Source organism: Zonotrichia leucophrys, chromosome 5 (assembly GCF_028769735.1).
Source record: "Zonotrichia leucophrys gambelii isolate GWCS_2022_RI chromosome 5, RI_Zleu_2.0, whole genome shotgun sequence".
In the NCBI taxonomy this organism is placed as follows: Eukaryota; Metazoa; Chordata; class Aves; order Passeriformes; family Passerellidae; genus Zonotrichia; species Zonotrichia leucophrys.
This window is the reverse complement of record NC_088175.1, coordinates 21,381,257-21,409,211: the sequence shown is the minus strand read 5'-3', so window position 1 is coordinate 21,409,211 and position 27,955 is coordinate 21,381,257. Positions and strand designations below refer to the sequence as shown.

At 35.4% G+C, this 27,955-nt stretch overlaps 1 protein-coding gene across 1 annotated transcript in view; it reads left to right on the top strand.

The window, feature by feature from the left end:
* AKAP6 (A-kinase anchoring protein 6) overlaps positions 1-27,955 on the top strand; it is a 258,767-nt gene that overhangs the window by 192,922 nt on the left and 37,890 nt on the right. The window contains exons 11-12 of the mRNA XM_064713383.1: positions 17,702-17,848; positions 21,287-21,511. Coding sequence (XP_064569453.1) covers positions 17,702-17,848; positions 21,287-21,511 — 372 coding nt within the window. The remainder of the gene's footprint in view (positions 1-17,701; positions 17,849-21,286; positions 21,512-27,955) is intronic.

Below are 27,955 nucleotides of genomic sequence, written 5' to 3'. Positions count from 1 at the left end.
TGGTTTTTGATGGGTTTTGCTGCTGGCCAGGAGAAACTAGGAGTACCCCAGGATAACAGGCAGAACAGTTGGCAGATGATTCTGTCTGTAACAGACATGAACACTTATACAAATTTTTTACACACTTGGCAAAAGCCTATGGATTTTTGCCATGGTCAATAAAAAGTGATGAATAAAAGAGGTTAATGGCCAAGAGAAAATAAAAAAGAGGAGGGGGAGAGAGGAGAAGAGGGGTGGGCAATGCAGCAAGATACCAGTCATTTAATAGTACAATTATTTGAAGGAACTGGGCATTTGGAGAATCTCCTGATGATACAGAGCTCCTGCAGCAATTCCTCTATGATTTTTCCTGGCACCATAGCAGAAGTAGTGAATGAGTGTGGGGTAAGTTGGAATTACAGTGGATTCCTTCCAGCTGAGACCTTCAGAGAGCTCTATTTCTAAAATCAGTGAAACTAGAAATTTCTGTCTTGCCTAGAAGTAACAGCCCAACTTTTTCCTTCTCAGGCACATTTCACTTGTCTTCCAGGAGAAGTAATTCCCCAGGAGTTACCTGGTGGCAATAGCTCACCTTTAAGACACCACCAGCTGCCTTCAACTACAGACAGACCCACATCCTACATGGTTTTGGTTTTTTTTTCTAATTCCAGTGCTGAATTTATCTCTACAAATCAATGATCAATACTCAGTCCTCCATAAAATCAGATTAACATATTCAGGAATTTAGCATTTAGATGCAAAGAGAGGAGAATATAGCTATTTAAAGAAGCGTGTTTTCATTTAGCTCAGTTGTGCATAGATATATATATGTATGTATGTATTTTGTCTAACAGCACAAATGCTAAATAAGTGAACTTTACTCTTCTCGGCACATTTCAAAGTTACTCAGAGTATTAAATATTGAGCAATAAAATGTGCATTTCGTGGAAACATTTATGTTTGGTTCATATTAATTAAATTCAACTCTTCCTGTTTGAAGCCAGATTAAAAAAGATGTTGAATATTGCTGTCCAGTTGCAACAAGCAGCAGCAAGCATTGCCTGTTTTGTGGGGCATATGGGAGGAGTTTTTTGTATCTCTTCTAAAAGCCATGCCTGCCACAAGCTGTATCTTGACTGAAGAAGAGGGTATTCTCTCTGTGAGCTAGCCATTTTCATAAACAATGCTTTTTACTGCCATGGTAGGAAATCTTGCCTTTAGTGCTGAGGTATTCTCTAATGGTAGCTAAAATATTCTGATCTGCCCCTGTATGTTTAAATAGTGAGCAAAAATATTTCCTGTATTTTACCCAAGTGAAATCATGCCAGAAAATTAATCTTCTACCATTTCCCCGTTTCCTTCCCTTCAAGTCAGTCACTAGAAATATACTACTATAATAACTTGCACACCATTCAAAAACTGTTATGTTTATTAGTGCCCATATGTGTCAGGAACAACTTTCCACTGTCCAAACAGGGAGACCCATAGTGATGGGAGATCTGATGCTTCAGGCTTTTGGTTTCATTAAAGTCATCATAGACCATTTGGATCATACATATGATATTTTTGTGAATTTAATGATGAGGTCTCATGAGGAAAGGCTTTTCTATTGATGTTTATGGTTTTATAAGGCTAAAAATAGCACAGAACACACACTTTTTCCAGTCACATGCATTCTGCATTGCACTCTTGTGCTCTCTAAATTCTTCCATTCTGGAGCATAAGGTCCATTTGCCAGGTTCTTGAGAAGCTGAGGCATCTTTGAATTCTTTTTGTAGCTATGTCTTTTAACTTGCTGACTGAACCTGCCATGGCCAGAATTTGCTATGCTATTGCTGCAGATTTTAACTAGCAGATTTTGATTGAGTAAATCTCAAAACCAGGCACTTTCCCATGTTTTGATCTCTAGTTGTCAGGTCATCCAGAAGTTGAGGATCTTGCTGAAATTCTAAAAATAATTCATCTGTTCAGGCATTTCTGCAATTTGTCAGTCCTTATATTTCACATGCCCTGCTTCTGTGAGTCTGAATGCACAGTGTGGTCAGTACATTGACAGTTGTCCTTGCTTTATATGGTTATATTTGGATCCAGACCCATGGGCACAGTAGGCTTAGTTCCTACATCCTTCTAAGGAGTGATGTAAGCCAACATATTTTTGTTTAGCCTGTATTCCCTGGGAAGCTGCTTGCAAATTGTTTAGGATTTTCATATCCAGATTCTCCTCTAGTCATTCCTGAGGAGCTGACTGGTATAGTGTGGCAGGTGACCTGCCATGGAACCTTACTTTATAAAGTGGTGTGTAAAAGCCTAAGAACATAGCTACTCTGTGTTTTTAACACAAGAGAACTTTATTTCATCAATTGGTATCCAGACTCAAGTGGTGACCACTTTTGGAAAACCTAAAATAAGATGAAGAATCACTCCCTTTTATATATACATTTACATTAGTTCCAATAGTCTTTAGTTGGTGGGGTTTAGTTAGGGGATTTATTCTTTTATGTTTATCTCTTCTTTGTATGATCCTCTAATTATTAGATTAAAATTGCTAATTGGCTGATTTGGCCAGCAGGTGGCTTACTACACTGTGCTGTCAGCATGTGCACTCATGTCCTGAGAAGGGTCTACAGTAATGTTTATTAGGATTTCTGATGTTCAGTGGTGTTATTCCATGAGAGCAAATGTGACATTTGTACTCTGAACATGGTCTTTTTTGTGGTATCAATCAAGTGTAAATGTATTCATACTAGTGGGACTTTTTCAGGCCTATGAAGTGTTGGAAAATTAAAAACAAATATAATGTACCTAAAGATTTTGCATGGTTTAAATATTTGAACTTTTTTCTTAAGAGCTTAAGAGTTTTACCAAAGGACATTTAAATCCTGCTTCTTCCATTTCTTTCACACTTTATTAAAGAAGCATAGAATAAAATCAATACAATGGCAATTCTTCAAACATCAGTACCAAATGCCAATCACCAATGAGCTGTAAAAATTAACTTTAATAGGGTTAATGTAGTGCTAGTGTAGTAATTTAAGGTACAAAAGCTCTATGGCCTGTTCTAAAATATGTATTCATTACTTCCATTTCTTTAGTTCTATAGCAACATATTATACCTCTAGCAAAATAGCAAACAAAATGGCCTAAAATAGTTGACTTAGACATAGATTTGAAAAAAAAGGTAATGTAGTAGTGTTAAGAACGTGAAGTATTCAACAAGGTGTATTTTTTTTCTTTTTAGAATTGTTAGTAATTATAAAATTGTTGTTAAGATAGGAAATACAGCCACTTAAACCTTGAAGTGAGACCACTTTATTAATGTCACTGAAGTCCAGATATCATTGATCAAGGTTCTGTCACCATAAAAATCAGTCACATATTTTGCTGATATTCTCAATAGAACATATTCCTTAAAATTTTTGAAAAACACAGAATAGACAATGGACTCTTGTTCTTTATCCATCATCCTTTCTGATTTGTTTTCTTACATTTTTCCATCTTTATTTGGGACTACTAAATTCCCTACGCTTATTCCCATAACAAACATCTATTAAGCAGTCAGCAGTTAAAGTTGAAGACATCAATGCACATTACTATAAGAATATATCTTTTTTTTAATGACCACAGATCTTTTCAATTTGTATTTGAGCAGCCAGGCAGCTATCGTGGCATGCATGGTTACCAGAACAGGCTTTCCACAAAGCAGGACCAGAATCTCTTGAGAGAATGCCAGAAAGACAAAAGTTCATGTCTTCCCTAGTGTTCACTATAGCTGACGTACATTCAAAATGTCCTGAATTTGCTTTGTATTATATTACTTCTCTACTCATTTTGTGTCCTGGTATTTCCTGCTGCTGCAGTCCTTTGAAGCATTTTTTTCCCTCTCAGATATATTCATATCTTTTCCCATTTTCAAGACATGTCCTGTTTCATCTTAAGTAGAATTCAGACATTAAAATAGCAATAACTTACAAGTCTCTATCTCCACTGACATTGCAAGTGTTACATAGATTTGAATATCGATGCTATAGTTACCAGTTTATCAGTTGGTTTAGAGCACAGAGATTAGCATTTCCGTGGGACAACATAAGTCATCACGATCTTGTGATGGTTTTTTGCTGACATCAATTTCTGCAGTTTTGTTGCTGTATCTTTACAGAACTATTTTTTCTTTTAATTGCCTTATGACAGATTCTATTACTGTATGGGCGTTGTGCTGTTCATTACAAAGTGCTAAACACAAAGGGGCAGGTTCCTTGGTCTGTCAAGACCACTTCACATTCAACTTGACAATTTCCAGAGTGAATCTAGAGCAGTTGATAGTGCACAGTAGAAAATATTCATGTTGTGCATGAAACTGTCATTGATTATTAGGATTTCTGATGTTCAGTGGTGTTGTTCCATGAGAGCAAGTATGGCATTCGTACTCTGAATGTGGTCTTTTTTGTCATCAACTTCACCTGCTAGTATGTTCTTTTTCTCCTTCTCCCTATTCGCCTTTCTGCACAAATAGCATCATTCTTTAAGTGAACCAGGAGAATGCAACAAGCATAAACCAAAATGAAAATACAAGGCAATGCCGTCCATAAGCACAAATTAAATCCAAATCTGTTGTTTTTCTTTTATATTAGGGCCAAGTTATCAAAAATTTGCTTCCTAGGAAAAACCAAGCACCTTAAGAATCTCCAAAATGTGTGTATTTGAGTTTACTAGCCTTTGCAAAATTAGTTCATCTTCTCTAGGTTATGGTTCTATAAATTGTAATCCCAGAAACATCAGAGATAAGTCAAGATCAATGCAAGTCATCTGTTTTCATGTTTGATTCTTGTAGTAACTTCATGCTTTCACAGACATTCAAGCATTGGCAACTGTATAAGAAGATAAAACATCTGGAAGTTAAAAGTAAACAAATTAAACCTAGGAATGAGGCATACATTTTCTAACAGTGAAATAAGCTAGTTGTTTATCATTTTACCAAGGAATTCTGTGAATTTACTATTATTTGTGTCTTTAGGTCAGGGACAGATGCAATAACAAAAGATTTTCTCCAAGCCAGAAATCCGACAGCTTAATATAGGTAGAGATGATAAGATTAGGGCGCATTTTATACAAGTGGGGAGGCTAGATTATGACAAGTTTTGAACTTCAGATCTGTGAATCAACCCAAGTTTCGTCAGAGAATATTTTGGCAGAATGCCATTAGAGATGAGAAGAAGCTTTCAGCTTTCATCATGCCAACAAATAGCAGAGTTCATGTATAACAGCACCATAAATCCTTGAGAACAGACACCTGAAATGATGGAAATAGAAAGAAACAGAGGGAAAACCTCTTTTATTTCTGTCTTGATAGTTGTTCAGTCACAAAATGAGTTCAGTGTCACTGCATTCTCATACTCTTTTAAAGGTAACTATTAGTGTTAGTTCCTAAATATTATTGAGAATGTAACAATGTGTAGAGCTATTTTCTGCAGTGAATAAATGATACTGTAAGTGCTATATCTATTTTTGTTCTTTTTAGTCTAGTGTGAAATAGAGTGTTAAGTAGTTCTGAGCTCAGAAAACATATTGTCGTGGACAGATTAGTGGGCTGACTATTGGAAGACTTGTGCTCCCACGTCACAGACCTTCTCTTCCTGGGGCTGTACATGGTGTCCATCTGTACCTCAGTTTCCCATTTTAAATCAAAAATAATATTTCTCTATCTCACATGACTGGTGCAAGACTGCAAGCTTGGGCCTGTAAAAGGCTGCATTAGGTATACCCTTGCTGGTGGCCCTTTGAAAGAGGCAAAGTGTCTCTCCTAGGCACAGCAGCTGCTGGAGGTGCAGAGAGACACTTTCAGCATGTCCTGCATTTAGTTTCCAACATTCCTGCACAGACTTGAAGTCCATAGTCACATCACAGTATAACAGCAGCAAATTTCTGCTTGTGATGGTGTACAAGCACACTTCACATGCTCTGTGGAAGATACAGGGGTCTAAGAGAGCGGGCCCAATACCTCTGCAGGTAGCCATAGGTAGAATTTTTTTGTCTTTTTCTCATTTCCCATTATATGTGTGATAGTTCCTCTCATATTTATAGCTTCAGTTTTGTCTGTCTTAAATTATTTAAAATATTAAAATATTATTACATTCAGAGACTCCATTTTTACAAATGAACTGAGAGTCTAATTTTCTAAGACTGGAGGTTAAAAAATTTGTACAATTTATCATTTATATTAGCTTTTAGAAGCAATGGCCGCTGTGATATAGTCCTTTTAATATTATTCAACAAATGTAGTGGTGTTGTTAATGTTCTAGAATTGAAATAGATCTTGGAAAAAGTTCTATCACCTTCAGGATTGTCTAGTTTTTGCTGAAGAAACATAGCATTGTCCTGTTTTGATCACCAATGAGGAAAATGGAAAGCATCTGTGTTAAATACTCACAGGTCTGTCATGGCACTATCAATCTCAGGTATTCTGAAAAGGTCTAGTCCTTAGTTCTTGCTGCTCAGTCATCTTTATATGCTTAGTTTGTTTCAGGGACTATTGAACTTCCTATTGATAAGGCCAAAAATGATCATTGCTATTGCATTTGCTATCAAAGCTGTTAATAACAAAAAAAGGAGAAATATTTTATTTAACTTAAAATACTCCAGTGACATTTGTGAGGTGTACAACTTCTTGCTAACTCTTCTAATTTAAAACATTATCTGTTTGAGGAAAACATATGTTAGAAATTCAGTGATAGGAAAGACACTAATGAAATATGCATGTATGAATTTTGTATTGCATAAGTTTCCTCTTTCTTGAAATATGATTAAAAGCCAAACATCTGGATTATGTTTAAAAAGCTTGAATTTCCAGTTTTCAGAGAGATTCAATCTATTTTGACACTGTACACTTAGCCTTAACATTTTCAGCATGTTGTTAACATTACTTGATATTGTTAAAAAAAAAAGTTCAGGTTTAAACAAAGTTGGACTTCTCCTATTGCTAAAAATGTTATCTGAATTAGCTTTTTTCTGCAGCATTCACACAACCATACTTTAGGCTGTGTCAGCAGTTCTGTTATATATTTGCTCTTGAGAGCAGTTTGTATTTGATCATAAAAATAACATTCCAAATTGAGAATATTTTTTTCTTTTGTATAAAAGAACAATGTTTTTTCTTAGAATAATATTAGAAATGAAATACTGAGTTCTTAACAACTTATAAAATTCTTTTAAAATGAGATTATTTCATTGTAAATACTGATAAGATTGGGAGTGTAGGGTGCCAAATTTCTCCTTTTGTTTTAGTAACATTAATGTGTACTGGCAAAGAGAATCACTATTATTTGTTGTGTCTCTTGAAAGTTTCAGAGTATGGCTCTCTGCAGATGAGCATAAGCAGTTAACTATAAGACTTACCTTTTAATGTGTTTTGTAATAGTTTTGATGTCGTTGTAATGGTATTGCTGGAAGAGGAATTGCAGCATGTGCCAGTGTTTTAGATAGTGGAGATCTTTTAGCACTTCCCATGGACCTGGTGCATGTCCCAGCTTTGACATAACACAAGGGGCATTATAAGGAAAAAATCAAATAGCACATTGTAGAAGCTATAGCTTTCACTGTATTTAATACAGTACAGGATGTACATTTAAAATAAAAATAACTTTTTTCATTACAACTACAGGGCAAATTGAGAAATCTGCTGTCAGCACCCTTTCCAATCATCACTTGGATGGGCAGTCAAACAGGTGTAAGTTCTGTTGTGTAGGAAAAAGTTCAATTACTTTAAAAATCACGTTGGTACTCTAGATAATACAGATAGTGGAAACTGAGATCCACATGTTCTGAGGTTGGAGACTGAGCAAGCCAGATGCAGAATTTTTCTGACCTTGACTTGGGGTCGCTCACCAGCCTGTGAGGGCTGTAGGGCTGTTGTCACAGGCCACGGATGACTTTCTTTTCTCACAGTTGACAAGGTCTAGTTATTTGCATTACTAAAGCCACTGTGCCTGAAGCGGTGTGTGTACTGATCTTTGTGGAATTACCTGTGCCTTGGTGGAGACTGAGTTCTGCCTCTGTTGATCTGAGGAGCTTCAATTTCCATTTGGATGTTTTTCCAGCAGGAATCCTCTTCTCCCATGAAAAAATATAGCAAATAGGTAAGAAGATGAGGATCCAGAGATATTCTACCCCAAACACATCCCAGTGGTGTTGCTGGAAGAGTGAATAATTTATTTGTAGATTTTCAGTCAAGCTTCTCCCGTGGAAGGATATTACTGATCACCATTAGCAATCTAGCAAGGTAACAATGGAATAAGGACTTCAGAAGAGCCAGTCTGTGAAAGATAAATGCACAAGAACATCCATTTCAAAACAGAATGATGCATGTAACGTACAGCCTGACAATAGTAGGTGCATTTGGAATTAAATCTTTGTGTAGAGGAGTTCCAATTTTGTGTTTCATGCATACTGCAACAGCAGGCAGAGCTTAGAAGAAGAGAGGATAACAGGTTATAAATGATTTTCTTTGAATATCTCAAAAAAATCTCCATAATCTTACAATGTTGTATTTTAGTTTGTAAAAATGTAAATGTAAAAGTGCATCAGTATGAGATTTCAAGAATATCCAGGCAAGGATGGAGCTGCAACTACACTTTTTTTGTTTCCAGGCCAATCTTTTTCTCCAACTTCAATTGCATTTTCTGCTTAATGATGGACTGACTGTAGTAATACACCAGTGTTTTGGAATCTCCCTTACTCTGTGGGGATTTTTTTTCCCTCAAAAAACTATACCTGAACATTAACCCAACAGTATAGTAGCTATTAATTTCTAAAGAGCACCATTTAAAAAAAAATTGATATTAATTATCCAGGCAACTACATACATGTAAATTTAGCTAAATCGATGTCTAATATGTTAAGCATGTCTGTTGGTTGCATCTGTATTTGTCTATACCAGAAGTCCCACCTCTAGTGCAAGATATGAAAACAAACTCAAAACCAACAGCATTGTTGCAATCAGTTCAAGACCAGTCTCAGAAATTCCTTCATAAAGCAGCCAAAGATCCCAGCAAAACACATAGGTTTGTTTACAAGATTGATGGGTTTTTAAACATTAAGTGTACCAACTCTTGTGGCTTTACCTGAAGTGCACTATAACCTGTGCAGTGGCACCATGTTCTAACATACCTGCCAGGCTTTGCCTTTAATTGTAGGTGGGTGGCCAGCTCGGATTTAGTGGGCTCTTATGCACCTGGTGCTGGAATTACCCTTGCCATATGAATTGAAAAGACTGTATTTTGGCTATGTGTTCTCAGAATTTAATTATGTTTAAAAACTGGTTAATAGTATAGTAAATAACTGGTATTGCTACAAAATTGCATTCTGAAGGTAATGGGATTGAATTTCCACGCAAGTTGACACTCAATTACAATTTCCATATATCTAGTGAGTAAGCCAGTTCTTGGCTGCTATATTAAGGTGGATGTCTTCCTGCTTAACTGAACACTGTGCAAGACAGGCCAAATGCATAATAAAGCCAAATCAAGGCTTAATACACCCACTCAAATTTTTATTGTTTGTATAAAGTAGTAAGCTTGCAGAACAAACTTAGGGATGTGGTTTTTAAAAAATTAAATAATCAATATTTGAGAAAAATTCTGCTATATTTAGACTAACAAGGCTTAAAAAAAAAAAAGAAAAAAACCCAAAACAACCAAGCCTTTTAAACTTCTTACTGAATTACTGCCATCAGCCAGTAGATCCATGGGGCTTGTTCGGCTAAAAGCCACAACAGACTTTGTAATGCAATGATGTAATCTTGGCTTTGTGTCATTTATATTCAACCTAAAAAAACAATTTTCCTGAATAGACAAGCTGACAACAATATTGTTCGGTGTTGGTTTTTATTTGGATTGTTTCCAAATGATTCATATGCCTCCACAGCAACACCCCATGCCTGCTTGAGTTTTTACTCTGAATTCCGAAGTTTCCCCTTTTTCCTCGCATTTTATTTTGCTTTTAAAGTCCCAGTTATGTTTGTGAAACTAACCAGCTCGGCCACAAAATTAGGATGTATCTTGCAGAGTGCATTCATTTTACTTTTTGCATATTTTTCCCGAGGTCATGTCAAGGTTAGTTTGAATTCCATCCTACATTAAGACTTCTTTCACAGCTATTTAGCTCTGCAGCCTGCGCCCCGCTGGGGTCTGCCCCTTGGGCACGTCAAAGCTTCAGACCTGACAAATCACACACAGATGAAGCTGTACAGTTTTTTAAACAGTTTCATCACTAACGTGGGGTTTTTTTTGGGGTTGGGTTTTTTTTTTCCTTTACACTACAATTCTCCCATCCTCCGCCCTCATCCACCCCCCCACCCCCCCTCCAGCGGACTTTATTCTCTGAATTGCAATATCCTGAAGACTGATTTCCATATGGAAAATTCCCTTGCTCAGGCGAGTTGTAAAATAGAAATGGTGTTGTATAGTATGTGCCACTCACAGATCCCCAGAAACTGAAAGCACTGCAGATCCTCTTTAATAACAAACTATAGCTCCTTGTCTAGTATCTCTAATCATATTGTTAATGCCTATTTGCACAGAAGAGCCTAACACTATAAAGGCTGATAAATACTCAAAAATTGTCATCCATACTGTGAACCTGTTAGTTATCCAGGAGAGCTGTTAGTAGTTCACAGGAATAAACTTCTGTCATGCTTGGGATTACTCAGATGAGTAAATGTTCATCGGTGTCAAGAAATGACGTTGTGCTTCAGTAGCAATCCTTAGGGGACTTAGGAAATTTTAAGTGGGTGTATGTGTGTGTATATATATAATTAGCTTCACAACTATCTGCAGGGCTTTCACCACCTACGTTCATGCACAGACAGACCCACACACTCCCCATGTATATGTCGCTGCATAAAAATGATTTGAAATGTATAATGCAGTTTGCAGGTTAAAATAGAATTTCTAAAATTCTTAACTGTAGACTGCTATCTGTTTTTTAGCATTTTGTGAAACTAATGGTGCAACACCATTTCCTGTTTAATTGATGAAGTTAAAATGCCTGGCTGCTAATGAGTGTATTAGCAAACAATATACCCTTAACAAGCTTAAGCAGCTCAGGATTTTAAAAAGCAGCTTACTGTCCTCCTCATTTTTATAAGACAAAATGTACTGCCTTCCACAAATTGCTTGATCGACTGATGAAGTACTATAATTATAGTTGTATTGCAGTTTTGACAAAGCCACAATAACAGATTGTAGTTTAGTCCCCACTCTAGGCACACAACTCTTTGCATTACAAAACCCAGTTTTACTGGTCTAATTCTTTGAGAGAACAAAAGGCACCTGGAGATGTTAACTATATACTAAAAGAAAACTTGGAATCTGGGAAATAATAATATTGAAGCATGACTTTTCTTCTTGCAGTTAGTTCATTGGGAATGGTATCTAATGAAGACTTGTCTAAAGGCTTGCTTGTTTGGAACTAATTAAAGACAGATATCCTAAATAGAAAAAGGATCATGGGAATTACATTAGGTGTCTGGAGACTTGTTATTCTTTTGGTACTCTGAGTAGCTTGTGGAAGTTGTTAGGGATTCAAGAAATAAGGCAAGCTAATAAAAAGTTCTATTTTTCTGGTTATTGGCCAACTATTGTATTTTTGTTTGCAATAAGATTTGTGCCAACAGGCTAGGGGCTTGAATAAAACATTTAAACATTTGTGCATTAACACATTATGGTGAAAAGAGAGTCTTGTGCTTTCACTCGGTGCATTTCAGCCTTCAATTAATGTGAAAGCACTACAATGCCTATGCAACTTCTCTTGCCTAGTGGTGCACCATTTATCATTGCAGTTTTACATTGACCTTGACACCCACTTCATTAGAATAAAGATTGTCTACCATTTAGGTTACATTGTTCCTCTGCACAGAGACCCCATGCAAATTTCTGTTCAGATAGAAGAGCTGTGAGCCTGTCAGAGGTCATCTGCATTAAATGATTGCAGCTATTTTCCAACTGCTTCTTTTCATTCTACTCAATTCAGGCTAGGAGGATCAATCAAGCCCTCTGCCTGAAACAGTGGGACTGCTGGGAATATAACTGTTTTTGGTAGTAGTGGATATGCCCTAAACAGTATTAAATATTTAATATAAATTCATTAAAGGGCACACAAAGTCTTCAAAAAGATATTACATATATAGTAAAATTTAAAGTGTTGGGATCACTTTTCTTTAAAAAAAAAAAGGCAGAACAATGAATACCAACTGCATAATTTTTTAATGTAGGCAAAATTCAGTTCATGAAGTTGCTTAATATTTCTTTCAATGTGTTTATTTCTCAAGCTGCCACAGAAGGAAATGCATAGCAGACGTGTAATCTGCATTTGTTAGTTTCTGAAACATAAAAACCTCAGGTGTCTGTGGGGGTTTAACATGAAAGTGCTAAGATTTGTTTTGTCTTATAGGCGTGCACCCATATGCACATGCACTCTCACACAAATACATATTGTGCTGTTGTGCTTATTTGTAGGGGAAAAAGGCAAATGGAAATAAGTTAGCACTCTCCTTCTTGAGTTTTCCGAGTGATATAATTGGAATTAAATTATTAATGGGAGATACTTAAAAAAGATTGTTTTATGATCTTCTATTACAGAATTTGCAATTCATTTTAATATTTGTAGTTTGATTTATATCAAAGATAATGCAATCTATGTCCAATTAACAATACATAGCCAATGTAATATGATTTCCAGATCATGCAAATGGAATAAACTAGAAGAGGAAAAACTGATTCTTAACCTCAGATGTAATTTGCTCTGTGAGTTCTGGCAATTTTAAATGACATTGCACTTTTTAATTTTTCCAAAGGCTCAGCAGCAAATTTATCCCAATCAAGAAAGCCTATTATTAATTTACAAGGACAATTGTAGGAGTCTTTATAATTTCTCTGTGCAATTATTTGCCATAAATTGCTAATGCAGAAATACATGAAGTTTGAAAGAAACAGAAACTGCTTTTCATCTAGACAGATCACACTGCCCAGATCTTGAATGTTGTCCAGAGGTTCTAGTGCTATTGACAACATAAGAAATATAACTAAGCTTCTGGACAGTGTCTAAAATGTTTCACACTGACAGTACCAAAAAGGTAGAAGCATTAATAGCTATTGTGAAGGGTAGGCTGGCCTCTAGCAGATTCCTTCACTTTGCTTGTATACAGCTGAGCTTTGGACCCTGGACTTTAGAATAAAAAGACTCTTTGTTCACCACTGAATGGCATTAGGCATGGGCTTCCTAAGGGGCCACCATGAAGCCTAGCATGAAGAGTGCAAACATTATCCAGAAAGCAAAGTGAGAATGTGTGTGAAGAGATGATGGACAAATATTGCTATGTATGCATACATATATATATATGTTTGTGTGTGTGTGTGTGTCTGTATATATGTATATATTTTTGTTATGTATTTGGTGAATTTGCTTGCAGAATATTATTTATTCAATTTTTTGCATGCAGTATATTTTGCAAATGTGGGCCATTGCTGACTGTGCATGCATGTGCAGACATCAAGGGTATATGTCTGTATTTATTGGTATCTGCCACAGTCAAAATGCCCCAAAAGGCAAATCTTTAAAATGTAGAATTTCAATGCAGGTAAAACTAAGGTTGCGAGTCACTCAGTTGTGATCTCAGTTGTATATCCTACAGTGCCATGTGACTGAAGATACTTTGTTAGCATGTGAATGATGGAATGCAGAACATCTACAAATAGCACACCCTTATTTCAGTAATGGAGAAAGTTCATTGGCTTAATTCTTCTGTACTTCGTAGCCATAGCTCCACTGTGTGTTCAGTATGTCTGGTCTCTTTTCACTATAACCAACAGAAGCACCATACAAAAGTCTTACAATGGATGTCTTAATCTCTCTGTGTGCTTTTAGAGCATTATTTTGAATTCCATCATGCAGGCTTTTTTTTTTTCTTTTCTTTTCTGAAGTTTTATTACAACAACAGAATTCCCAGGGAGCTTTAGGGGCAAGGTTCGCATAATATTGCCCTAAAGTTTTGCTCAAGGGGTGGAATCTGCTGATCTCCTGATCATCTTTTTGTGGTGTTTCTCTTTCTGAAAGATGCAGTGCACAGTCTTACAGAGTTGTTAACTGTGTACAGATTTTTTTATTGTTTACCAGACAGTGCACATCTACGAACCTTTCATGATGATTTCTTTCTCTGACCTCTCAGTGACTAGGCATCTTGTTCCTTAACACCGAGGGAGGCTGAAAAATGCTTGAGTTGCTCAATGTGTGCCTTCTATACCAGTTTCAAAATGGCTTATTCTTCTGGTTTCCATGGTGACAATTAACACTGTTACAAGGCATTGTTCCAGTCTCCATTTGGACAGAATTTTCGGGTGTGATTTTTCACACAAAAAATGTTTTATATAATTTTTTTAAGAAAATAAAAAAAGAAAAAAAGACACAGTTTAGCATAAAGTGTTGAAAAATGTGTCTCAATCAGCCTGCCTTTATTTCTTAGAATGTTTTTATCAGGAGAAATAAGGTTTTAACTTGCTTTGTTTTGGAATTCAACTTTTGGTTTAAATATTTTTGCCAAACTTCTTCATGGATAAATGGTACTGCATTTATTTTAACTCCTTTCTTTGTGCTTCGAGAAGTATTGATCGTATTGAGAGAGAAGGAATAAAAGGCCAAATTCTTTAACTTACATAACAATGTTTTGGATTTATTTAGAGTGTCCTCGGGCATACAAAACCAAGCACACAAGCACACAGCTAATCATGCTGTAAATATTTTTCAGTTTTTACAGTATTTTTTGTTTGGTTTTTTTTTTCCCAGGTTATATGACAGGTGTTGTGGGAAATTAAATATTGCCCATTTATTTATTATTGTGGTTGTTGCAAGAAAACTGCGACCTTAACTTGCTTAATCTCATTTTTGACTATTAAACAGTAATCTATATCATAACATCCACAGACTGTCACAATAGAGCAGTCTTTGCTCACTTAAAGCTGAGGAAAGAATGAATCTGAAGATTAAATTATCTTCTCACCACAGGATTAAGTAGTCCTACCAGACTAGGGTTGTGCAGCACTGATAGAGCTGGTAGCTAATTTTTCCATGCAACTGCTCAGAGTGTAGGTGTTTAATGGATTAAAAAAATAGCATTAGCAATAGCATCTCATGCTATCAGTTCTCAAACCATACCTTCTTTACATTAAGCTCTTCCCTTAACCTAAAATATGCACTGCATATTAAATATCCAGGAGTGAAACAATACTGACTCTCAGTCATATAACCAATACATCTGATAATCAACTGAAATCTCTCATCTTTTACTGTTACTGTATAATGCATTTTCTGTCAATCAGCAATTTTGTCATGCTTTTTTATACAGTAGGTTACACGGTGACGAAGACAGCATGTACATAAAACTTAGCTTATTTAGTTTTTAATGTAATAACCTTTTATAACATCTGTCACAGTGTTTGGATTATGCAGCACTGAATTATTTTATCTAGTCCAAAATTAAATGAAATGTCTTCCGTTTCTAAGTTAACAAGAGCATTGAAACATGCAGTGTGTTTTATTTCGTCATCAGTCCTGCACTGCCCAGGAACATCCCCAGCCCAGGCAGCAGGCAGTGCCAGCCTGGAGCAGGTGATGAGCAGTAACTGGCTGTGCCTGCACCAGTGACACACAGCTAGAGGACTCCCTCAGTCTATTAATTCACTTGACAAAAGAAAGGGAGTCGTGCATACTGGGTTTCAGTGCCTAGCAAATTGGACTCTGGATTCCCTTTGATATTACATGTACTTATGGAAATAATTATGCAAATCCTTTTCGGCTATATCATCTTTAAATAGAAATCAGATTACATAAAGAAGATTGTAATCTCCTCCAGCAGCCATTCTAGCCGAGAAGGCAATAAAACATGACCAGGAATCATACTTGTTGAACACATCAGTCGAATAAAATGGTGCTGCCTCTTGGGGTCCAGCCCTAGTGCCCAGCCTGGTGTAGGCGCTGCCCACAGCTGTACACATCTCAAACCTCAGCCACAGCACAGCGAGTGTCAAAAGGCAAGTCTTCATAAACAATTCCTTGGGTTTTACCATGCATATTCATGCAATTTTGGATACGCAGACACCTGATCAGTGTTCATTAATAATGAGAAATGGTTTAAATCACCTCATTTAAAACATTTGCTCTATGATCCACAAATGACTAATATTTGCTGAAGTTTACATAATACAAATGATGTGCATGTGTTGTGTAAATGAGAGATTAAAATATGAAACTAACAATATGCAAACATATGCATGGAAATGCTGAGAACCTGTTAGCTGAAACAGTGATTTCACACCTTTATTATTTTCTTTAAGCTGTCTGCAATTGTATTTTTGCTTTGTTTTCCTACAGAGCATGCTCTTGGATCTGGCAAAGGCACCCATGTTTTAAACATTCCTAATTTTCATTTAATTTTTATATTTATCCCAGTTATTAACATTTTCAGTATGAGCTGCAATAGCAGTTTTCTGGACTGAATTTGAAGCAAAGAAAGCTTAATGTTTAGGAAGCAATTTTCTAATAGCTTTGCATAATTTATGTAAGTCTTGTAAACACCTTTGCAAGTATATGTACTGAACTCTCTTCTTTCAGTAAAAGGCACATTTTTGGCCATATCAGAAGTTTCATTTCAATGAGTCTTTTCACACTTAATTAGCTTAACTATATGAAGGATATGTATATGTGGATTCCTGTGTGTTAATTTTTTTTTTAATTTACTATACCAACTATGAAAACATAATTAACCACTATAGTAGCCATTATACGTAATAGTTAAGTCAGGTTTCCAGAGAATACAATTTTAAGAAAAATATTTATTTTCTAGTTTGTCTGTATATTAGAGCACATTTTTATAGACTATGTAAATAATATAGACCTAAATATTTAGAAAGTCCTATGAAAGAATTTCTGAAAGAAGCTTCTAGTTTTATACCTGTTTTCTCTGTTCTTTTTTTCTTTGTTTTTTAACAATAAATAACAGTGTACAAATAGAAGGTACTTTCAACTTGAAGAAACTATTGGACTCTGTTAACATTGTGGCTGTTCTCATTTGTTGGCCAGTTCACTATTCCTGTTGGTTGATGCAATAAAAATCAAGTAACTGGTATTGTGTTTTAGGGGAACTATTTCTAATTGTTTTTCGAAGGTCAAACTCTCACATTTTCAGGCCCATGTGTGACACAGAAACCACAATGGGAGAGAGAATAAATAAACTCTAGAGGAAACAGAAGCATGAAATTATTTCCTTGGGGTTTCTAGTTTCATTTTGGTTTGTTTTACATGAAGAACCTCAGTGTTGCTTGCTGAAGTAGCATGTTTTAAAAATAAGATACCACTAACCTGAATGAGACAAAGGCAGATCAAGCTTCAGATGGGAGAGTCTTAGTGGATATTATTGTACAAGTGAATATTGTGAGAGAGTGAATATTACTATGTGTAATCAATTGGTAACCACCTGTATAGATGTGCCTCCCAGAACTCTACGTGCTTGGTACCGAAATCTCTTATGATATGTTATGAGAAGGTTGTGTGCTTAAAAAAAATAAAATGAGAAAATGTCAGATGGAGCATGATCATAACTGGGCACATACAATTAAAGTTTATTTTTTTATGGAAAAAACTCTCTGCAGCAGCTAATACTATACATTTCTTTTCATTTTAGAGATACAATGTAGAAATGTCAATCAGGCACCCGAAAAAGATGGAACTGCTTAGTAAGGTTGAAGCTCTGAAGAAAAGTGGTGTTTTACTACCAAACGATCTCCTTGAAAAAGTGGATTCAATTAATGAAAAATGGGAACTGCTTGGGGTATTTGCATTTTTATTACTGTTTGTGGGTTTTGTGTACATTTTTGTGTGTTGAAGTACACTGTCTGTCTGATTTCTAATTTGGAGCACAAATATCTCTCTCTTTCAATCCACCACGTATATTTCAAACAAGCTACTCATTCTATTATAAAAACTCCATAGCCTTTTCCTTTTCTGTTGATTTTTTTTATTCCGTGCTTGTCTCCTGTCTGACTTTAATAATTTTAGTTCTTTAATACATAAAAAATGTAAGTAAAATATGCCATGTATTATGGGTATGCACCAAGTCAACTATAATGCAGTATATCTGATATACACTGACTGTCATGCTTGAGTGAATGTTAATAGAATTTATTCTGAAGGTACATGTTAGAGACATCTACTGTTTAACTATTTACTATACCTTTAAGATGAAAAGTGGGGTTGTCACTGCATATTTCAGGTCACACTGATGGCTCAAAAACAAATACACAGATTCAGTACAAATCTGCATACCTGAAGCTGAGAATACAGCCAGGATATGTTTCATGCTGCTGTATTCATCTCACTTTTGACAAAAGCCAAAAAAGTTTCATGTAATTCATTTCACGCTATGATGGGCTGGGTCTCAGCCAAAGAGTGAGATACAAGAATCTGGCAAAAAGCAATATAGGGATTCTGTTACCCAGAGACCGGTGATGGCACTGTGCAGGAGACACTATTGTCCTATTGTTGTAAAACAGCTGAGAGAGAGAGGTCAAACTATATATTTTTCCATCCACTCCTCTCCTTAATTGCCTTCACTTCAAATCAAGGGTAAGATAAATTTATAAATTACTTTAAATGATTAATTATAGATGTGTGATATTAGCAATACAGTTACATTGCATAATTTTGCATGCTATTATCCTAGTTTAAAAAATATTTCTAATATATTATTAGTAAGATATACATGCAGCCTCCCAACAGCATTTTAAATACTGACTTAAGTCACTTTAGGTGATGTGGTAATGCAATAGCCATTTCAGGGTGGGGATTTTTAGTTAAGCAGAGTTGCTTCTAATCAGTTGATTCTCTAAATGTGCAAATTTTCAGAAAATGTTAAAATTTGCCTTATGAGCAGTGAGCTTATTACTTTTAATTTTAATCTGCAGCATCACCATAAGCATTTTGAACTTGTTTGATTGTTAATAAATGTACTGATTTGGAAAAGACTTACTAACCCAATCTTTTGCATCTGATCATGACAACTTTTATTTTTAAATAATTTTAGATATAAGCCTTACATTTATGAATTTCAGTGTATTTAATCAGCTTAGTTCAGTGGCACTGATTAAAGCTGGTAGGACATCAAACTATGAAATAAGATCATAATTCTTAAAATCTAGGAAAACTGTCTTAAAAATTTTGAAGCCCTTTGCTTCTCAGTTAAAATGTTAAAATCAAAATATACCTCCATATTAAGTTTTGCCATTAATTTCAGCATTTACAGAAAAATAATATTACAGTGTTTCTGCTAAATGCAGTTTCATGAATAATAAGCAGAGTTTGATGGAGTTTTGTTTAATTTAATAAAAACCTCTGCAGAAACTAACAGCACTAGACATACTGTTTTAATTGGCATGATTACATTTTAATTGGCATGAAAAAAATTAAAGACAAGGATTTTAACTTCTAACAATGGCAAAATAGAGGGATATGGTTTTTAATATTACTTTCATCTAAGGTGAACACTGTGGAATGGAAATACATTAGAATGAAATGTCAGTGGTGCGTACAGTTTAATCTGTGAAATTTTGTCCCCTGTGCTGAATATTACTCTGTCTCAATTGCATATTAAACAACCCTATCAAGGCAGGCATTGGCATCTGCTGTGCTGACACAAATTGTGAATTAAATGAAATTGATGTCCTCTGTCGTATATTTATGAAGACGGACCATTCTCTGAAGTATTCTGTTTATGAAGAATTTATGATTGCAAACTGTTCCAGAACAAAAAAGTGGCAATAAATTCTTTTTTGTGACCCTACCCTCCAAGGGCATTGATTTCACCTCCTGCTGCTACTTTTGTTGCAGCATAAAAACAATAGCTAGTGCTGGATTCCACTGAGGGTCTTCAAATTATCAATATTTGCACCATGAAAATAGAAGGGTGCCAAGAAAGCATGTTTTCAGTTATGATCTCCTAACGATGTGATTTACAGAATGCCATGTAGCAGATTAATATCTGTTGCTCTAATTTTACTTGTGTTTTAAAGCGTATTTTTGGAAGCTAATTTCATTGTTATAAATTATATTCCAGTAACTTTTATAGCATGCACTTCCAACAGACAGACATACTGGGTCACCTAAAACTGTATCTTCATGTTACAACAATTAACCGCCACTAATTATCAGTTTAAAAGGTTATTGGATGTGAGTGTCAGTGTATATTCAATATTCTACAATCAGTAACACAGATCTAGTGCTTATAATAAGTGTCAGTCTGACAGCCTCTTATAGGTCAGATAAAACACTGCTTGGCATAGGAGAAGCAGGCAACAGCACATCTCTCTTCTGATGTTAAAGGATTGCCTTTCGAAATACTGAAAAGGAAGATAACTTTCTATCCCTGGCCTCTTCAGAATATTCATTAAGCACCCAGCGTCCACTATCAAAATGTTATTCAGTGATTCTGTTATTAGAAGTATTACTTTGAGAAGCTGGAGTAAATTAGTTTCATTAGCAATAGCAGACAAACGTTTTGTCTGGTCCATTATCTCAAAGTGGATTCTTAACACGGAGAACTGAAATTTGAATTTGGTTGCCTAAAAAATTGGCCTTATGTTCAGGAACAGTGAGGATTTTTGGTGTCTGAATGAGTTCAACCACTTAAAAACAAACCAGCTTTTGTGACCTAACTGTTCCTCTATACAGCCTCAGGGCTACATGAATGAAAATTATAACCTAACTGTTCAGACCTCAAAAAATATCTCAGTGTTCCTCCAAAAATGTTAATGCTACCTTGGATAGGGGTCTGGTGAATTCAGTGATTTTCATATTTTCTGTTGCTGTCTAGAAACCAGTAACTCTTATACTGGTTATATACTGGTATATACTGGTCTTATACTCTTAGCCATAAGTGTCTGAAGTCACCAACCAATTCTGTAAACTAACTAGTTTACAAAGTTATGAAGAATTTTGCTTCTTCTGTCCTTAATTATTCTTAGTAAACACTAATTTATAATCCTTCTAGCAAAGTCAGTGACCCAGAGAGAACAGCATAAATGAGAAACAAGGGTAGGAAAATTGAAATGTATTGAAACAAAGAAAAAAAGAATGAAATTGATTGATATTAGTCATAATTATCAAAAAGCATCTCTAGTTATTTAAGGGATTCTTGTTGTTGCACATTAACCTATATATGTTTTGGTACATAAGACTAATCTATGTATTTTTTTTTTTTTATCTGATGCATTAGAAAACCCTAGGAGAGAAGATCCAAGACACAATGGTAGGGCACAGTGGGTTAGGTCCACGTGACCTGCTCTCGCCTGAAAGCGGCAGCCTGGTAAGGCAGCTGGAGGTCAGGATCAAAGAGCTGAAAGGGTGGCTGAGAGATACAGAGCTTTTCATCTTCAATTCCTGTCTGAGACAAGAAAATGAAGGAACAATGAATACTGAGAAACAACTGCAATATTTTAAGGTAATAAAAAAACTATCATAGCTTTCGTAGAGAAACTCTTCTTTATGGTGGGATAAAATATTTATCTTTAACATAACATAATGAAATGCATGTATATATTTAATGATATGTTTTCATTTTTATATATGTGTTCACTCATGTTTATTTTATTGAATCTTTACAATAATATTTATAATTATTTTTTGCAAAAGAGGTCTTTAGAGGGCTAATTGCACCACGATTGTAAAAGCAATAGTATTCTTTCCTTCTACCTCAGTATAAAACGTACAGTCATCAAATGGCTTGGGTTGGAGGAGACCCTAAAGATGATCTATTTCCAACCCCAACCCCCCTGAAATGGGGAGGGGCAAAAAAAAAGCAGCTGAATATTTGTCTCAGAAAGCTTCACTCCAAACTTCACTCTCAGCATAAGGTAATTAAGGTCTTGTGTGATCATCAGTTTAATAACCTGTCTGCACATATGAGTCAAGAACAGCCTATCTGAGGTAACAATTACAGTGAGCTAAATTTAGCGTACATGAGAAAACATACAAGGTTGTGGTGACTAGATATGTGGAAAAGACATATAGACTGTGAGATTTGCATTAATCTAGGCCACATCCTAAGCCTAAGCCTGAAGATTAATAAAAAAGAGGGAAAAGATTGTAGTCACAATGCTTTATTCAGATGATAAGCTCTTTCAACCGAAGGCCAGTGTTCAGCTGTGCAACTGAGTTAGTGGAGGTTGCATGTTTTGTTCCATTTCCTGTAAGTAGTGGTAACATTCAGGAAAGAGGGCTAATTTAGCAAACACACCTGGCAGAACTGTGCAATTTTCTTCTCTTCATAGTTTCTAAATAAACCCTCACCCAAGTCATCATTACAGGTCACTTTACTCTGCAAGTGATCTTTGACCAAAGAATAAGAAAGGAATCACAAGTCATTGTTGAGCTTTAGAGGTAAAGAGGTGTTTTCTCTTCCACTAGTACACCAGGGCATCTACGGCAACAGCAGTCTCAAGGGGATGGACAATTTCTTAAATATGCACCTCAAAGAGTATGCTGCCATCATTTTTCAATAATGATGATTAGTGAGAAGGGTGTGCCATTGTAGATAAAGTCAGTGGTTTTCAGATTCCTGAACTTGTCCACTTGTAAAAGCAATTTTGTGTTTTCTTATGATATCAATACTATTTCGTAATTATTTGGAGTCTTCTGCTAATGGGGAAAAAAAGTCATGGTGATTCTGTTTGATCTATCAGCAAACTTCAAAGCAAGTGATTAGGAAGGGCTGTTGATAGACCTGCAGAACTTCACAGCTACAGATGCATATTTTCTATAGGAAATGCTGGACATTTGTATTCCTGTAGAAAATTGTGGCATTTATTTAAGTGCAGAACTATGAATTTAAAAATCTAATTTCAGGAAAGCTTTATTTAAATCTAAATTTTTTTTATATTAGTATACACACACACACACGTACACACAAACAGAGTAGTACTATACCAATCTTACATATTTTGTGCATAAATCTCTCAAGTTAAATCTTTTTATACATATATGGTATGATATCATGCCAAAAGCTCCAGAGATGTTAAACAGCATAGTGTTATCCACCATGATGTAGCCAGAGTATTTCCTTACTTGATTGATTATCTATTAATTACACAAATAATACATTAATTATTTTCAAAATGGTAGCCATTAGAGTATAAAAAATAATTACCTATCAAATATGGCGAGAGCACATCATTTTGTCATATATATTGAACCATCTTTGTCTCATTAAATCTGAAATTCACTATAAGTAAGTTTTCCATTCTTCACTGATCTCCTGGGGAAGTGTATAAAAGAGAAAATGGATATAATTAACAATACTGCAATGTATAATACATATATTTGAGAGAGAACATTTAGAACATTTTCAAAAACATTAGCTATGCCACTAGTAGAAAACCTGCTGGGGTTTAGTTTGACTTACTTTCCACTTAAGAGTTTAACCTTATTACTGCTTTCACTGTGGTAAGTGAATCATTGTTTCTTAATGGAAATTTACTGTGATGCACCATCCCAATACACACAGTCACTGTACACAGGGAAACATTTTTAATAAAATAAACTCAACAATGCCATTGATTTTCATTCCATAATGTTATGCTTTAAATTACAGTTATGCCTTAGGAAAAATCGTTATTCCATTTTTGAGGTGTTCTCCTTCCATTTTGCAATTGGAGGGCGAATTGAATGTGTAGCTCACATGCAGTTGGAACCCAAGATGAGAGTGATGTGGTGGGAGGAGTAGTTGTTAAATTCACTAGTAGGAAACTATTTTGACTTCTTTTTCTTTTTTATAGAAAATCATGCCATCCAAATTTGAGTGTTCTTTTTATCAAAGAATTCACTACTGCATTATTTCCTTTTGGAATACTCCTGTGTAATAATAATACCTAGAATTTCTGTAGTACTGTCCAGTCAAGGAGCTCTACATGTGGCACAGACATTCCTGAACTAAGCCCCACTAAACATTTAAGGTAGATATTATTATCATCACCTTTTTAGAAATGAGGGAAATAAAATACACGGAGATTAAATGACTTTTCAAGGTTTTCACAGAAAGTCAAGTGTAGCATAACTACAGCTCTATTCAAGAAGGGAGAAATAACGAACACAAGTTGCTGAGCTGTAAAGGGGGAAGCCAGGGTGTCTGAGTGCAGTTATCTCTTCTGTTGCAACACAAAATGTAAACTAAGAAAATAAAAATTATTTCCAATTCTAGAGCTCATCATAGTAATAAATATATGTTTATTTTATTTACTCATGCTTTTTATTCCTCTTTAAGTCCTTTGAGTTCACCTTTTCTAGCTTTCCACAGGAAATTATGTGGACAAGAACCAGAATCTTACCTTTTAAATGAAATCCAAAATTCTCAGGTAAACACATAGTTCTAGCCCCTGAAATACCAGATATTATGAGACTAATAATTGGCACAACCAATTTTCTAAAATAACAATATACAGCTATTTTGTAGGTCAGGAGAGATTTGGAGCTGTAAAGAATGAGAAGCAATAATAAAAAGAGTTTGAATTCTTTCGTGAAAGTTTTTTACCAAGTTTCATTTGAGTAAGGTCTAGCCAGAAATTTATGTGCCTGTTAGCTTGTCGGTAGAAGTGGTCTGCCACGTTTCTTTTATGTGTCTGGGACTTCAAAAAGCATGCTTTTTTCTCTGCAAAATTCCCTCAAAAGCAGCAAGAGAGCCTAAATAATTGGTCATATATTTTTGTCACTTGCAATAAAACTTAAGACATTTAAGTGTTTTGTACAGAGAATGATCAGCTTTCAAAAATTGTTTTGGGTTTGGCTCATGGACCAGCTACTTGAGAACAAGCTTAGACTTGTGAGTGCCTGTCTGTCTCAGAATCCCTTCTCAATCATGTACAACTGGGAAAGCCTCTAGTGTTTCCAGAAGCAAGATTTATGAAGGACCTTGTTCTCTTTCTCCTCCAAACTGAGATAGGGAACAAGATTTTTCCTCTTCAGAACAGGATTTTAGCAGACATTTTCTGCTAAATTGTGTTTGGCAAAAATAATGTTGCATTTCATGTCATTTCCTGATCTGGTTTTATTTGAAGCAATAAGCAACATGCTATATAGAGTCATACCTGTCTCTTAAATCTTTGTGTCTCTAACAAAAATAGTCTTGGTTTTCAGTAGTACTGAAAACTTGTGGTTTTCATTCACTTCGGTCAATATATCCATTAAAGAAATCAGACTACTTAATCATACAAAACATGTTGAAAATTTTTTCTCATTTGAAATTTCTAAAAGTCAACGGTTTATTGAATTCCACAGTTAGTATTATTTGTTGCCATTTCTGCTTACCTTGTAAACAGTGTAAATTATGTGCTGGTTGTAACTATTTCTAATGACTAGACCCACTCAGAACTGTAAGTTTTCATCTTTCACTACATTTATGACTTGAGCATACCAGATGATGTAGTGTCATTTAAAAAAAAAAGTATTTCTCAGCAACATCTCTTATTTCTCCAATGCCTAAGGCAACTGAACTTTCTGATTAAATAATATAGGTTGCATTGGTAATTAAGAGTCAATATGTCTTATGATGCTTTTTATATTTACTGAAAAGTTTGTAGAAGAGTCAGCACTGTACATCATACAAAAAAAACCAGTTAAACGTACTTCAGCCAAATAAAACACAAGTGAGTTTGGAAGCATTTAAAATTATGGCCAAAATGAAATAAAACTATTAATGTTGAATAAAGGTTTGGAGACTCAGAAATTAAAGAAAATGCTGGCTGTTCCTACTGGTGGCAGGGATTGCTTTCACCACTGCATTCTGGATCCTTTACAGTTTTTAGAATGATGTTTCTGGCAGAGCTGCAATCAAAGAATTAGAGAATTTCAATATGCATGTAACAAAAGTATGCAAAACAGTCTGCCACAGAAAGTCCAAAAGAAGTCAAGCTGGATTTAATCCTTTTCACACCTCTATGATGGGAAAAAAAATGTTTTAATAAATTTCTCAAAAGGAGTGTGACTTCAGAGACCTAAAACTTTTCACAGATGAAAAATTCTTTGCCCAAATTTTGTTTGGATTCAATTTTAGCAAATAGAAGGGCATACAGTATGTATGCAAATACACATAAACACAGAACACTTAGATATTTAATCTACCTCAGATTTTTATTTAATATACTAATTACTGAAAAAAATTTCGCTATGTGTTTCAATAAGCTCTCCCTATTTAAGGTAACACAGATATGACATTGAATTCCCATTTAAGAATAAATGCTTTACTGAGATAGCAGCTGTCATTCCATCGTCTCATTTTGGCTTGAATCCTGAACCATAAATTCTGAGGGTTTTTTACAATGTTACTTACTTTCTGATTAATCAAAACATCAAAATTAATCTTAAAGAATATGAAGTTGTCTAAACCTTTCTTTTCCCCCCTCAATTGTTCTCTTTGCTGGGACAAATGAAGGGACAGAAGAGCCTCTCGACTAAGACTGGGGTGTGGGATGAGGTTTCTCTAGTAATAGGAAGAGCTGAGCTCAGCAGAGCTCAGATACAGCACTCTACTGAATGCCTGGGTGGACAGAGAACGACCTAGTGGCTAATTTTAGCATAAACATTCATATTTCACTTATTTCTTAGGTCTATTTTATGTACTGTCCCCTTATTTCTGATACACCAAGATGTTTGTCCCACAAACAGTAGAGGCATGTTAAAACAGGCTAACTACAGGGCAGAGATCTTCTCTGAGTTTCTTTTCTAGTAATTGGAAGGGAGAAAGTACTTTTGGGATGCAATTAATCCATTCTGGTTTAGGCATCCAAAACCAAAAAATTGACAATTTAGGCTATGGAGAAGAGGTACTGCACCTCAGAATATCTGCTTCTAAATGACTGTCTCAGGCTCACATTTTCTGTTAGTTCAGATGAATCCCACTCAAAAAATTGTCAGGAGTATCATTAGGACAGAGGGACTTGGGGATGAGACAATTGCAATTCCACTTAGAATGATTTACGGATACCTGTGAGGTTCTTCTGCACTAATTACAGGTTTATTTATTTTCCAGAAAGGTTAAGCCCAAATTTCCCTTCCAGTCCTCCTAGATGTGCAATAGGGTGTCCATTTGAACCATCTTACTAATGGGAACTGTTGAGGAGGTAGTTGAGCCCTTGTCTTTGTCTTTCGTACTGTACTGAGAGGATCTATTTTTAATTCTTTTGTCATGGTTAAGCTTGAGAGACTTGAGGTCTCACTCAATTTGAGCAACACAGAAGATGCTGGCCTACAGAGGAAGCTGTTCCAAACTGGCCATTACAAAGTAAATCTGGCAATTTCATAGTGACAAAGGGCTTACAGTTCCTTTCCCAAGACTTTCATATCAATGACACCTACAGACTTGGAGCTATATTTCCCCCTCTAAGTCATGGCCTCTTGAAGGCTCATATGTGTAGAAGTAAAAAACGGCTTCTTTTGAGAGAACATTCTCAGTTCTATCACTTATTATTTTCATTAACGATTGAAGATATAATTGGCTTTTTCTTCTTTTCATCTATCCAAATGATTCCTTGAAAATAAGACTTCTTATTGTTCTGCTGTTGCCTTGAAGACTTATTTACAGCAAAACCAGAATCATTCTCTTCTGTTACTATCAGCCTGGAAAAGGAAAATGAGAAGAAAGCAGAAGATGAGAAAAGAAAACAAGAAAGAAATATTTCCCCTAAAAATAAGCCAGGACTGACTTGCACTAATTTACAGAGAGGGTTGGTACTTTGGTTGGCCTTAAAGCTTTACCTTTGTTACTGATAACATGTAGAAAAACAAGTACAGCATGGACTGGGAATATAAGACAGTTAAGAAAAATTCACTGCACTATCTCCATCAAAGTTCACTTTGTACTGCTGCATGTGATTATTTGATTTATTTGACTATCTAT